The 14,770-nt window shown below is 39.8% G+C and overlaps 1 protein-coding gene across 4 annotated transcripts in view; it reads right to left on the reverse strand.

Annotated features, from left to right (window-relative positions):
- Positions 1-270: 270 nt before the first annotated feature.
- Positions 271-14,770, reverse strand: part of Rgs7 (regulator of G protein signaling 7) — a 190,295-nt gene continuing 175,795 nt past the window's right edge. For 3 of the 4 annotated variants that reach the window (XM_032915675.1, XM_032915673.1, XM_032915676.1), the window contains one exon: positions 271-982. In XM_032915675.1, coding sequence (XP_032771566.1) covers positions 932-982 — 51 coding nt within the window. In that variant the 3' untranslated portion in view covers positions 271-931. Of the gene's footprint in view, positions 983-8,043; positions 8,122-14,770 lie in introns of all 4 variants that reach the window. The other variant, XM_032915674.1, reaches the window with a different exon arrangement.

Raw genomic sequence — 14,770 nt, forward strand, 5'->3', positions numbered from 1 at the left:
ACTAGCTTTAGTCAAGGATAGACTCCATTAGAAGCAGGAAACCCCTCCTTAAATAGGTCTTAAAATGTGGGAGTCTGATTGGTGGTGTTTTCCATAGAAGACAACTGGTCCCAGGTCAGCTGACCAGGGAGACACTTTCAGTGTTGTATTCCTGACTCCATACCATCCAGTGAGATAAATTGGCAGGGCTGCAGCTTATGCCTCAGCTCACAAACTGTGAATTCTTTCTCTTTTCTTTCTTTTACAGGTACCACAACCAACAAAAGTTCCAAAGCAACGAGATTCTGCATCTTTTAATGAAAGATAAAACAACAATATAAACATACACAAATTTACAGAGAAGAGGTCAACTTTGATACATCTGGAGTAAAAGGTGTTTTCTCATTTAAATATGGTATAAAAATAAATGCAAGAAACATGAACAGACAATGTCCGGAGAACAGATGAAGATGGGCGCTTGCTTTAGACTGTGGATACACGGGTGAAATGACACCTTCCATGCCAATTTATTGTTTAATAGATGTGAAGCCACGTGTGTACTTAGTGATATATACTTTTTTTTTCTTTTACAATTCTTCCAGTTTGTGACTGACTGAATTTTCAGTGAACTGTGCATCTAGCAGAAGCTTTAAGAAAAAGAGAGGAAGGGGGGACAAATAAAGGTTTCCTTCACTTGAACTCGTTAAAAAGAAAAGGACACAGATCCAGCTTAGTACGAGGAGAGGGGAAGCAGACGACACGGGAAGATGGAGGCAATGAGATGACAGTGTCCCTTGGCAAATGCGATGCCTTTATGTGCACACAGAACAACTCAGGTCCTTCATTCATGCAACATCTTGGTCTAACATCCTTGGCTCCAGGTAACAGCACGATGGGCTACAAGGTATGGGCGATGGCTCCGTCCAGCTCTCATGTGACAAAGACGATCCTTTTAGTAAGACTGAACAAGGCTTGTTAACCTCTTGGATGTGAGAGATTTCCCCTGAGGAGAAAAATATCGAATGAAGAAAGAAAGTAATTCGTGATCACTGAAAAGCAGCACCATAGGAGAATCCAGTTACTCCAGCAGAATTCTGTTGGTGAGGGTCAAATTGGACCCTTATCTTTTGGTGTGTGGTCCTGGGAATCAAACCCTAGACCTCACACATGCTAATAAACATGAGCTCTAGCACTAGGCTCTGTCATTCAGGCCCCAACTGAACCCCTTAAGTTAACCTGAATTTAAACATAACGATGAACCCTCCTTCCGCCCTCACCCTCCCAGTGTGAATACATCAAATGACTCTTCCCTCCCCAAACATCCCTCTCCTCCCAACCCTCCCCCTGCCCAGCCCAGCTTCAAACAGACTGATGGGGTCACAGCACACAGTAGCAAATCATAAACATGTCCATAAACGTTCCACGGAGGCTGAGCTATGAGGCAACACCCAGGTTCCCAACCTGAAATATACGTCCTAACAGGGGTCTTAGCCAGGCGCTCTGCAGGACAACAATGTGAATGCATTCTGTCAAGGTGATGCTACGTTTGCAAATATCAAGATGTGGAGAGGTGCAGTTGAACTGCGTAACGTGCACGTTTGAGGGTAGGACCTCAAACTTGAGTCTATCCCTCCCATGTATAAGTTAATGGAGAAAAAGAAGCCAAATGTGAGTCTTGAGATAAAAATCTCTTCGTTCCACTTTCAAACCCCTAATATCTTTCTGTCATCTGCAACTTGGTTTCTTCTAAAACAGGAAACTTATATCATATATATATATATATATTTTAATTCCACATACTTTATTAATATACTATTACAATGAGTACATGGAATTTTTTCCTTTATTTCTTTTTTTTTAAATCTTGACCACCAACTTGTTTCTATTAATTGCTAGTATTCTACAGTGATATGGAAGTTGACTTTTTTTTAATGAGGACACAGTTTATTGACTGGTAAATTGTTTTACCTCTCTTTTTATACATTCTAAAACAAAAGCAAGTGGCCTGATCATTTGTTTATTTTTATATAAATAATTATTTCTATAATTAAAATAATTGTGTAATCTTTTCCTTTGGAAGGGATGAAATAAGGATGATTATTTTGAGACATAGTACTATGGAAATAGCGTGTGTGGCGGCTGTATCCTTGACTTGCTTTCTAATGTAGCCAAGTTTGACTGAGGTAAAGGTGAGAAATTACTCACAGCCATTGTCCCAATCTGTTGCCAGAGTGAGAACTCAGTCTATGAGTGTTTAGAAAGAGGTGAGATTTGTTTTCATGTTGCTGACAGCCTGAACATGCATTTCTTGGGAAGGCCTTTCTCCTGGTCCACAAATGACAGAGAATGCTCTCCGGTCCTCACATGGGAAAAGAGGCGAAGAATTTCCTTGGAGCCTCTTTCATAGAGCCCCTAACCCCACTCATCAAATCACCTCCCCTAGGATCTAAGCATGCCCCCAAGCCCTATCTCTCTGGATTGTACAATTTAACCTGTGACTATTTTTCCTTGGCTGTGAATCACAAACATTCAGACCAAAGCTGCCATATTTTAGGCAAAGAATGATATGTTTGAAATTTGATCAATAATTCTATAATCACTAGTAAAAGTTAGCAAGCCTATAATTCATTTTGATAAGCTTTCCTAATACTCTGTGTGGTCTTTGGCTGACAACATGGCGGTCATGTAAAGCAAGATATTTTCTCTAGGTTGGAAAAGGGCTCCCATCTTAGCTTCCAGCATCTGGTGGTAGAAACTTTTCACATTTAAGGAAACCGTCTCATTCCAGGTTATGTTTAACTCCTTCCCTCCAAACACAAAGACAACAAAAGGCAGTGTGTAATCAGCACAGTCTTCTTACTGATAGTTTTACAGAACGCATCCAAGTGAGATTCTGGCCCTTGGTGTAAGGACACAAGAGGAGACTAGCATTTGTGAACCAGGAAACGGATCCTTGCCAGCTACCACTGATATCTTGATTTTGGAGTCCAGCCTCTAGTACTGTGAGCAATGTTTGTATTATATCAGCCATTTGGCTTAAGGTTGTTGTTATAGCAGCCTGAATAGACACAGAGCACCACGTCCAATCCTGTACCTGTTTCTCCATGCATAAAAGGAGACAACAGCAGCACATCTGCTTTAAAATCTTGCTTGGAATACTGATGCAGGATATATATATATATATATTTAGGACATCCTATGGAGTCACTTTATCTTGGCTGTGACCTAATTAGTGTACATGTTGCTATTACTATCTTTTAAGTAGGGAAATCTGATCTCTTAGGAAGTACAGATCCAAAAGTCACCACTCTGACCCTGCAAAGGGCAGAAAAACCATGAAGAACCTAAAATGTGTAGCATGCACTCTTTCTTCATGCAAAACACAGACAATAATGTATTTAGCTATTGTTTGAATTTAAAAGGCCCTTTTTCTATGCTTAAAGATGATACTCTTTTCTGTACTATTGGAGTCTTGTGTTATTGACATGAATGTATATGTGTGTGGATATTATTTATTCTGAGATGAAATAACTTATCTTGAAAAGGGGCTTACACTTTATAATGCCATTGGTGAGATAGAAGGCAAATAGAAGGCTGGGCTAGTATAGAACTATTTCTCTTAAAACTATAGATTAGCATGACTTGGGTTAAAATTCCAGAAAAGAAGGATAAACTAAATCTATTGGGGGTATTGTTTAAACTCAGACACAATTGCTTTTGATTTAGACAGAAATCCTTGCCAGTTTTTCTTTATACATTTGATTTAAGAGGGAGCATGGTTCTCTTCCTGTAGTTTTATTTGTTTTTAAGTTCCTATAAATCACGAAGACTGCTACCATCTGGTATATTATAGACATCACTAAAGTCATATCTGGTAAAAATTCAACCTGACCATATCTGTCTGAGGAAATAACTTAAAAACCCTTTTCCATAGGAGCCCACAGGGAAACAGTGTCACAGTCAACCTGGGGATTTGAGATAATAAAGAAACAGCGATCCAAAATGAGAAACGGTGTGCATGTGCCCTTGTATAGTATGGAGTTATCAACTATGCAATGAGAGTATTGCTTTTGTGTATTGCAACAAGTAAAAGGGATCCTGGGTACGACTAATAGTGAAAAGACTTTAAGAGCCAGGGGTAACAGCAAGCAAGTAACATGTCTAGTGGCTTGCGGAGACTTAAAGATATAGACGCTGTGTGCTGTCTGTCTTGCTTATTTGTGGAAAATACACAAGTCTCGACCTTGGTGCCCATACTGGTGGGAGTACACTGTCTACTGCTCAACCTATTAGAAAGTGCTGAAGCTCTAACAAAACTGTTCCTTCTTGGATGCACGTTCATCTTACAAATTGCATGGGAAGCATTTGCAACAGCCATTTCCAGGCAGCGCCTCAGGAGCCAGTGGAATCAGTCCCTATTATCTTTGGGTAAGTAAATTGAAGGACTAGAGAGACTTTCGTAGCTAAATCCTAAACTCTCAACCCTAGCAATTAAAATGGCTAAAGAAAACCCCGCCAATAGTGTTCGCCTCCAAGATTGCTCCTTACACAAATTTGATAATTCCATATGAAGAAACACTATCTTAACATCTGGATTATATGAATGCCAAATGACACCTGGCAACTCTTCTGTCAGTCCTGTCAGGTAGAGAGACTATAGCAGAAACAAATCTATAGGAAAGACAACCCCAGACACTTAGCCAAAACCTGAAACTCAAGATACTGTAAGTCTTTGTAATATGTAGTTGGTAAAGAACATGCTAGAAAAAAATGAGCATGTGATCTGTTCCAGAACAAGTCAAGCCTGGCACAGAGGTGAAAATGGAACATCGCCTTAACAAGAGTCACTATAAAATTTCACCTTTATTAGACCATGCCCTTCCTATCCTACAGGATTCCAAGAACTTCTGTTGTAATCCAGAGGGAAAGAGCCAACAAGTCACCAAACAACAACTTAGAAAGCACCTCTTTTATGATCTAGGTACTGAACCTTGGGCACACACATGCTTTAGTACTCCACCACAGAGATGTAGCCCCAGCCTGCTTCTCTACTTTTTATTTTGAGATACAGTCTCACCAAGTTGCCTGGACTGGCCTTGAACTCCTTCCACAGCTAGGAAGGCCTTGAATTTGTGACTTCCTGCCTCGTTTTCCAAGTTGCTGAGATGACAGACCTGTGTCACAGAGCCCAGCTTGTGTGACTGTTCTGGCTTAAGTGAACTACTTAATCACAGTTACGAATTTTAACTGATTCAAAATGTTATCCTTGATCTTAAAGCAGAGAGAGGAGACAGAAGTGCGGAGTCTGTGAGAATGGATGGGAAGGCCAGGCCCTTAGCCACAGCATGGATCTGAAAACGATGGGGACATAGGAACAGCTTTCCACTCTGCTCCTCTGCAGACCTTGACCCATTAGCAAGCAGAAGAAGCTGCATTCTCCCGAGCAGTTGCCTCTGTACATTTTACGATTATCACAAAAGGACACAGCCCAGCGAATAGACTGAAGAGAGACAGATGAGATGACTGAGAGATGACCTCTGACCTTGGCATTAAGAGTACAAGATTATTTCCATTTTCACCTTCCTATTTAACTTAGCCTCACAATTCTTGCTACTTCATTACAGTTTCTATTTGCTGGTGTCCTGGAAATAGCCACATTGCTTCTACATGTTTCTGAAGACTTACAAGCAAAGTACAGGATAATACCCCAATGAGAGTATTACCTGCCCACTGGTGTATGTGACCTGCCAAATGCCTAGTCTCTAGGCATAAAGTGAACAGAGCCAACCACTTGAGCACACTCATGTAAGATGAAATAAAGACATAATCCTAACTCTCATTTCTGATCTCACTCTGCGTAGATTTCAAGATCACTCATCATCTGTCCCTCTGGTCTGCTTACTGTTGCTCCACACATGATTCTTTACCTGGCTTGGCACCAGCTGCTCTCTCAGTGAAGGCTGCTTGTCTTCACACAACTATGCCCTTACTCAACCTTCAGTGAATTCAACCCCCTGATTTTTGCCATTCCCTTCCCTTAGATCTTCCTGCCCATGAATTTACATTCATGTACTTGTATGCCTCTGAATAGTATTTTATGAGTCACCCACCCTGCTAATAGCTGTTAGAAATCATCAGTCTTATAGAAGCCCCCAAAAGTTTCTTCCATGAGCTAAACTCCATCACTGGAAATATTATTTCAAGAATAAATGTTTACAAATAGAGGTAGAGGGTGAGGGGCAAGGATGGAATGATGGTGGGACATTGATCTTATCCTATGTATAAACCAGTCCTCTAACAGGATGTAGGCTTTGTAACTCAGAAGATGGTTAAGAAGAAATTAAATCAAGACTATTTGTCCCAGAAATTCTTCCATGCTTTAATAAAAACCATTTCTTCCAAGTAAATTTACAAATGAGTTTGTATTAAAGCATTTTAGATAATTCTAGTAAAACTGTGAATGGATATAACTTCCTGCAGTGTTAGATTATATATCTATTCTACTTCCTACAATACAGCATTATAGGAAGTTGTACAAAGCTTCTTCCTATAAAAGGGAAAAAGGAAGAGGACTCTGTCAAATACTGACTCTGTAACTAGGAAGATGCAGATGTGAACAATTAAATATTTAAACCCCAATGCCTAAATCTCTATATGGGTTGAAAAAGCTCGCGAGCCAAATAATTCCATTTCCTTAAAATTATAAAGAAGGCAATAGACATTATTAGATAAAATGCAGGTGAATTGAAAGAAGAAATTAAAGTATAATTATTAATAAACTATAAACTTTTCAACACTTTCATTCAAAACTACATTCTAAAACTTTTTAAAAATCCAAATAAATTATAATGTAGATATTGACTTATGTGTAGCAGGTCCATTTAAATGGTTATATTTTAATCAATTGCCATGTTACATGTGTTTCTGATAGAATAGCTATTTTCTAACTATATGTGACAAAAATCTATTTAGATAGATGCAATTGGATTTGGAAAAAAATTAAATAGGATAAAATCGATCAGAAAATATCACAAAGGATTTCACCCAATAGAGGAATTTACTGCTTACAAAATGTCATAATCCATAAGATGTAAGTATACAAAAGTAGAGTGTGCACATATGCATGCTTATATATAGTACACACACATGTAAAATGTACCAATCAAATGTGATATTTAAAAAAGCTACAGTTTCAAAGCCGATTTTTAATGTGTGTAGGATTGTGGTAGATAGGCTCTGATGGATTAAGAAATTCTCAATGTTCTGGACATTCACAGTATCCTCTATATTTAGCAATCATATGATGCAATGAATGCTTTTGTGTGTCAGAACATCTGGGTTTTCTTCGGACAAAGTTACTTTAAATTGAATTATTGATTTAAAGTACAAGAATTTGTAAACTTTTAGAATATTTTTATCATGTTCATTCCAGAAAAGGATAACAGTTTATACTTGCAGGAAGAGTGTATGAAATTGTCTAGTTTTAAATCTCTTTTCCTTTTTTCCTTTCTTCCCTCTTTCCTTTCTCCCTTATTCTTTTCTCCATTCCTCCCCGTATACCTCCCTCTGTTCCTCCTTCTCTTTCTTCCTCCCTCCTAGATTTTTCTAATCCATGGCCTGAGGCATACTATATAAGCATTCTACACTCACAGTCTTCATTCATTGTATTTGGAGACAGGATTTCACTAACTGGTCCAGACTGATCTTGAACTTATAAGTACCCTGCCTTTTCCAACTGCATAGCTATGTTTACCAATGTGAGCCCCTATTTCACATCCATTTTCTAGCACTAGATATCATTTAGAGGAAAAAGTAGCCCCTTTTCAACAGTATGCTATATTTTTTTTTCTGGGTTGTACTTGACTATATGAGTAGACTCTTGGTTTTCTCATGTACTTATTGACTACTTACATTAATCATTAAAATGGTCCAAGTCCTTTCCTAATTCTCATAATGGCAATTTGCTCTTAGGACTATTATTTACCAAGAACTTCCTGCATACCAACTACATCAGCTGTGTATCTGTTTGGGCATGCGTATTGACAGTTGTTAGAAAGGGTTTACCCGACTTGAGGACAGGAGCTTGCTTTAAACAAAGGCTCTTGGGCTAAGTACGGCGTGGAGCAGCCTTTCATGGCATCTCTGTGGATGAGACAGAGAAAGATGCAGTTCATAACTGTGCAAACAACCACCGCCAAGGTGTGCTGTTCACTAGAGCGGCAGCTTCTGCCATCTTCCCAGTACTTCAGGGCATTCTCATTGTTAGTCTGAATGCATGGTTAATAGAATGCAGAAGGAAGGCATGCATGACGCAAACGTGATCATCGTCTTCCAAAGACTAACCAATAAATACTCCAAACATGGGGAGCAAGTACAGGGATGAACTATGAAATTTAACAACGGGGCAGAACTTAGTGGGAAGAAAGTAAAAATTCAAATTTACATGAAAATGGGTACGCAACAACAGAAAGTCTAGAAACATAGAAGACATTTTCAAGAGTAGAAAACATAAGTACAGCTCATATGGAAAAAAAGCAGTGTTTTAAATGTTTTAGTTAGAGCATCAAATAATGAGTGCTACTTTGTCATGGTTGGGGGTTGGGATCCAAATGTAAATGCAGTCTCAAGTTAGAATGTATGCAAGAGACAAACCATGGAGGTGGTATCTATCTCCTACAGGGTCACAGATCAAGTGCTCTGCTTGACTATAATCTAGAAGAGGTTTGAGGGACTGGAGCAAACATAGATGAGCAGTTGAGGCGGTGACAAAATACCAAGGGAGTAAAGGAGAAAGCAGGAGAGAACCCTATCCCAGTGCAAGACCCACTAAGGTTTTAAATCTGATGATAGCTTTCAAGCATCTTCACCTTATCAAGTCTTTAAAAGCTCAGTTTTCACAGAAATATGATTTTCCTATCTACATTTCATACTTTATCTATATGTTAATAAATTATATAAATGCAAGGAGTCCATAATAGTGATAAAAAAGAAACACCACTGAATTGAGGCTCTACAATTTGAATGGAGGGTGGTGGAATTGAACACACTTAACTCGAGAGCAGCCTGTCAGTGGTGACATTGTCTTTGTCCTTGGTACCAATCAATGGAGAGAGAGGGAAGCACTGACTTATACAAGGCAGAGGCTCATGAAGCATGGTCTTCATGTCAGGTGCATGATCAGCACAAGTATCAGTTAAAAGAGGTTTGGAACCCAGTAGAGCATAAATGAACCAGATGTTGGGAAGAAGGACCATCCATCAAACCTTGCTATAAGAAGCCTGACAGGGACTCTGATGTAGCTCAACTCAGAAGTAGTGTTATTTGGTCAGATGCGCTCCAGAGTGTGAACACTGCTAAGGAGACAGTTCTCATGCTATACTGTCCTGAGATGCTTGCAATCACTGAAGGAGAGACAGAGACACACAGAGAATGATTGCAATGCAGTTTATGAAGGACGGGCTCAAAGAATCTGCATTTTCTAAGCTACTAGTAACTTGGGGATGTGGAGAGTTGGATCCGACTTGGAAAGGTAATACATTAGGGGTTTTAATCAAAGGAAAAATAACACTTGGGGGAGAGTTGACACATATCGTATCTTCAGGAGATTTCCCAGTGGTCATCTAGACATGGGTTTTGTATCACTCTGCTCAGTTATAGGAAGCAGAAGTAGAGGTGATCCTTAGAGACCTCAGAAGAGTAGATGATATGGAAACAAGGGTGGAATCTGTTAAAGATGGATTTGATGCCTCTGCCGCCAAAACTACTATGTTCTTGGACCTCAGGGGTCAGCAAAGACAGTGAGTTCATGGAAGAAGACCAGGGATTGGCCCTGGGTGAAGAGATTGTGTTAAGCTCCATAGTACTGAGATGCCCACAATGCCATCTTTTTCTGTACTTAACACCTTGTAGATTTACAATGTAAATGTAGAAAAGAAAAAGATTTCCCAATGAGTTTTGTTTTATTTCTAGAATTAGTAATATATTTTGTTAGTAATATGTATATTTTAAGTGAACACTGTTATTAACAATTGGTTATCGTTCCTTATTGTTCCCCTTTGTAGTAACTGAGAAATGTCTGTATTACATTGTGTGTGTGTGTATGTTATGCTCTGTGTGTGTGTGTGTGTGTGTGTGTGTGTGGTGTGTGCTGTTTATGAACGAGATAAAAGTAAAAAAATCTTTAATGCCAGAGTCATCTGTATGATTTGGAGAAACAAAACAAATAACAGCTGAACTCTTTTCTTCTTCTAGATTATACTTTAAAGGTTCAGTAGTTGCTACAGTCTGTTGTATTGCTGGCCTCACACTGGTTGCAATCAGAGGAATAATGAATGGCTGATGGGTCGTCCAATGTTTTTGTTCATGTCTCTCTTAGTCTCTGACTACTGGCAAACAAGAATGCTGCAGCAGTGAGACTGCAGTGCTGTATGCACTCAGCAGAACTTGCCCTAACCCAGGCTTGCTGTGTGGTCTGTGGGCTATGGAAGCATGGTGGGATGTCTACAGAAGCACTCAGAATACTTCTAACTCCATGAAGGCTTGCAGCATCTTTAAGGAAGACTTTGTCTTGCTATTTTAAATGGTCTTTAGGAACCAGCACAGATTAAAGAAAGTAAAAGATTACCCCCGCAGTGTTCTATCAAAGTGACTTTCTTTTTTTCTGAAAGAAATGTTTCACAGGGGAGCATCAGGGAACATATGTAACCCCATATGTGGTTTTAGAATGGATGAAAGAAAATGAGAAATAGGTGGTTTGGTCAAGAGATAGAATTGCCAAGTACATGGTCTCACAAGGAGATGTAATTGAGATCTGACTCCACTGTTAATGGCAATTAAATCTGATGTCACAATGGGCCCCATTTTTATGTACTTAAGTCCCATTTATACTTTTTCCAGCTACATGGAATACACTTAGAAGAGAATATGCCCACCATTGTCCTTAGAACACTGACACATGTTTTTAATTCCTGCTGCATGCCATTTAGAGGTAATTTAGACTAAGACTGAGTTGATTGTCTACAAAATATGTTGCGAGGGGCTGTGATGCTAAGTATTTATGTACATGCAAACATTCCTAGGTCTTTCTGCTCCATTCAGTGGCAGTTTAACCCAGGGATATGAGATGATATGAGACCCAAGCATACTAATGTCATAATGTAAGCTTAACCATCTTCAAATAAAAACAGTGACAATGAAAAATAATGTTGGCTGCTTTATCACAGTCGTAAGCCTAACTCACACCATTCAAAGTTTAATCTCACTTTCCAGTAAATGTGACTTTAATACATTGCAGTAAATAAGTTGGTATTCCAAATCTTCTTCTTCTTCTTCTTCTTCTTCTTCTTCTTCTTCTTCTTCTTCTTCTTCTTCTTCTTCTTCTTCTTCTTCTTCTTCTTCTTCTTCTTCTTCTACTTCTCTTACATGAGCAGCCATGTTCCAGTCATAAACATCTAATGTGTGTGTTAGAACAGTAGCCATGGATCCTGTGGTAGGACCGTCCTCTCTGCAGCATCTCTGAGCTGCCTCACTGCAACTAAGAGGTGTGTGTGTCCACTGGGCAAATCCAAAACAGTCTGGTTCCTTGATTGTCTTCTATGCTCTGCTGCTGTCCCTGGAAACCTCCACACTAGTCCTGGCCCGAGTCTGTTGAGTCCTCGAGCCTCTTTCTAGTTTTGATCTTGTGGGTCTCTTACTTGGGCTTTAATCCTTCTTTTCTCTGTTTTCTTTGAGCTCCCAGAAAAGCCACCATGACTCACACTGAGGAAGCTCGTGGGAGCCTTGTTCTGTTCACTGGACAGTCAGCTTCCATAGGAGGAGAGAATCAATTTAGATATGCATGGTACCAGCATCCTAAGATAGCAATCTGAGTCACCTCTGTCTTCTGACGATTATGAATATGCTTAGAGCAGGTTTTATATCTTATTATCTATGGAATCCCAATCATAAAAGACAGGATGTACTCAGAGTAGGGACTCAGTAACTACTATTTATTTGTTAGAGGAAAGAACCCAGTGGTGGCTGAATGGAGGCTACCACTGAGGTATAGATATATCCCAGAAGCCTCTTTGATGGTCTTCCTTGAGGTCTTCTAGCCAGCAGCACAAACCCAAGGCTTTACACTCAGTAGAATAGAACTTAGGGAATTCTGGTTGAGATTCTGCCTCTGACTTAAGTGGCAACAACATGAACATTGCTCAGCGGTCACACCTGCCCTCCCTTGGAGCCTCCGGGGGTACGGTGGGCACTCTGTAGCAACATACCATTCACAGCTTGTATGACATGAGTGACAACTTCAGAACTAATGATGCTGTCAGGGGAGAAGAAAGTTACCCTGTCCAAACTAAATTGGGCTACATGGTCCAAAAAACATTTCACCAATGGATTTATACCATGCTGCAGGGAAACTGAAATTATGTTCCCAGGCGAGTTATTACCACAACCAGTTTCACTAAAACAAGATGGATAGCTCTATCTGCCAACAAGATGATGAAAGAGAGAAGCCTAAGATCCGTAAAGGAAGAAAGAGGAGACATTAGTTCGCTCTTGATCAGATTTTCTTGCTGTTTACTGGAGAGGCCCAATGGCCAGTTCCTAAGTGTTCTTCCCCCAAGGTGTCACAGGGATTTCTAACACAGTTTCTCCATGTCAATGTACCTGTCACCCTGAGCTATAAAAGCCATAGCACTTTAGTAGAAACAAAGTGCCCACAGCCTTCCTAACGGTGAATTCACATGGGGCGCAGTCATGAAACCCTCAGCTCTTCTCTCTCTGTTCCTAATCTCTTTGCATGCTGGGATAGGTGTCCATCTCATTATGATGGATATTTGTGTAGTCAAGGATGTGCCAGGCTTCCTGGACACTTTCTTGCTAGAACTCTATAAGATAAACTTTGTGAATGCTCTCTATTTTCTCCCTGCTTCACTGTAGTGGAAAATGATACCATGACAGGGGAGACCAAGGATAAGTAAGCTAATCTATAATTTAAGAAATGTTTTTGTGGTACTGAGTGTGGAACTCAGAACTAAGGGTTACCGAGGAAAACCCTTATTACAAAGCTATATCTCCCACGGGCTATCTTTAAAAAGAGCACACAGGGGTAGCACATAACCCACAGAGATGGAATACATACTATTACGTGGTAGGAAGGCTAGTACAATGGTTCATACAGCAACAGTATGAGAGTGACAGAGAAGAGGGTGCTATATTCCCGGTCCCGGGTCAGCTTTCCTGTCTGTTATTTGTAATGGTAAGACTATCTATTTCTTTCTAGGCATTCCCACAACTCAGCCACCCTATGGTGACAAGAAGCCTAATCAGCCAAGTCTCAATCAGGAGTGCTCCAATAAACAGAAGGAAGCCAGGGATGGGCAGGAATAGGGACTGTACACAGAGCTCACAACACTACTCAGGGCCTGACTCTCCAGCATAACAGAACCGTGCTCCCCAAATGTGTACACTCTTGGGGAGATTACACAATATAATCTTTACACTTAATAAAAGTAAGTTAAAAGCCATTTGGTCCGAGACCGGTGCCTTAGAAAACAAGACAAGACCAACAGAAAGTGCCTGCAGTTTTCAGCAATTGGGGAACCAATGGGCAGGGATGGTCTTCTGTCATTAAATTATAGCACGAGTGGCTTTGGGAAACAGATAAACATGAAGTCTATTCCTACTACTCGGAATGGACCATTTTTTAATCACTGATGTGAGCTCTTGTGTTAGGAAAAAAATGAGACCAGGTACAAGATTGAGCAAGTGAGAGAGAATGCTTCTTTATATAGTTACATTACAATTAAACATTGAGTTCAATTTTAAATTAATGTATTAAAAAGAAAAATAATCCACAGTTAGCTTGAAGGATATTTATCATATTTCAATGCTTAAGAGGATAAATAAGGGACGATCTGATTTAGGGTAGTAAGGTATATAGATGGAGAAGCTGAGGTCAAGCAATTAAAATGATTTCTAAAACTCACAAGGTAAGACAGAACTAGATTTCGTGCTGAAGTGAATAAGCCTGTCAAAGTCCAAGGCTGAAGAACATTTTACTTCTATCACAGGTTCTGTGTAAAATGAGATAAAGAATTTCATTCACAACTGAGTGTGGTGGTGAAGCCCAAAAATCCTGTCACTCAAGAGCTAAGGGTTGGAGAGTATAGAGTTCAAGACAAGCTGGAGCTATGTAGGGAAATCCTCTTTCAAAATCTGACAGAGAAAACAAATTTATTCCCTTTACTAAAAAGAACATTCACGAATAACTAAGTTTTGAATCTTTGTCATTGTTTAATGCCTCATATTTATATTTTATCCTGTCACTGTTTAAACTACTGAGCTACACCATTAATGAAGACTTAATCCAGAAAGATCAACTTCTTTCCCAGTGAATCTAGCCCTCTGGGGAAAGCTGTCTCCAAGTGCGAACTGGGGTGGTAATCTCAGTGATATATCATTAGCCAGTATGTGTGAGGCTCAGGGCTGGTTCCCTAACCCCAGAACCACAAAATACAAATCCATCCCTGCTCCTGACAGTGCATTATCATCACCGGAAGGTAATGACAAAGTTTGGTGCTTCGATTTAGCACAAGAGGGCCAGAGCAGAGGGCACGGTGTGACTCAGAAGACCTTTGCAGTTTTTCTCCTGATTCTTTAAAAGCCTCTAAAGATAACCATCCTCATTGGGATGGAACAAAACTATTTCCAAAAGGAGGTTATCTTAGCAAGTTCCTGGGAGCTCATCACTACCATACCCTAGTAGTCACTTCTAAGTCCCTACTTTTCTAACTCAAAGCCA

Source organism: Rattus rattus, chromosome 10 (assembly GCF_011064425.1).
Source record: "Rattus rattus isolate New Zealand chromosome 10, Rrattus_CSIRO_v1, whole genome shotgun sequence".
Taxonomy (NCBI): domain Eukaryota; kingdom Metazoa; phylum Chordata; class Mammalia; order Rodentia; family Muridae; genus Rattus; species Rattus rattus.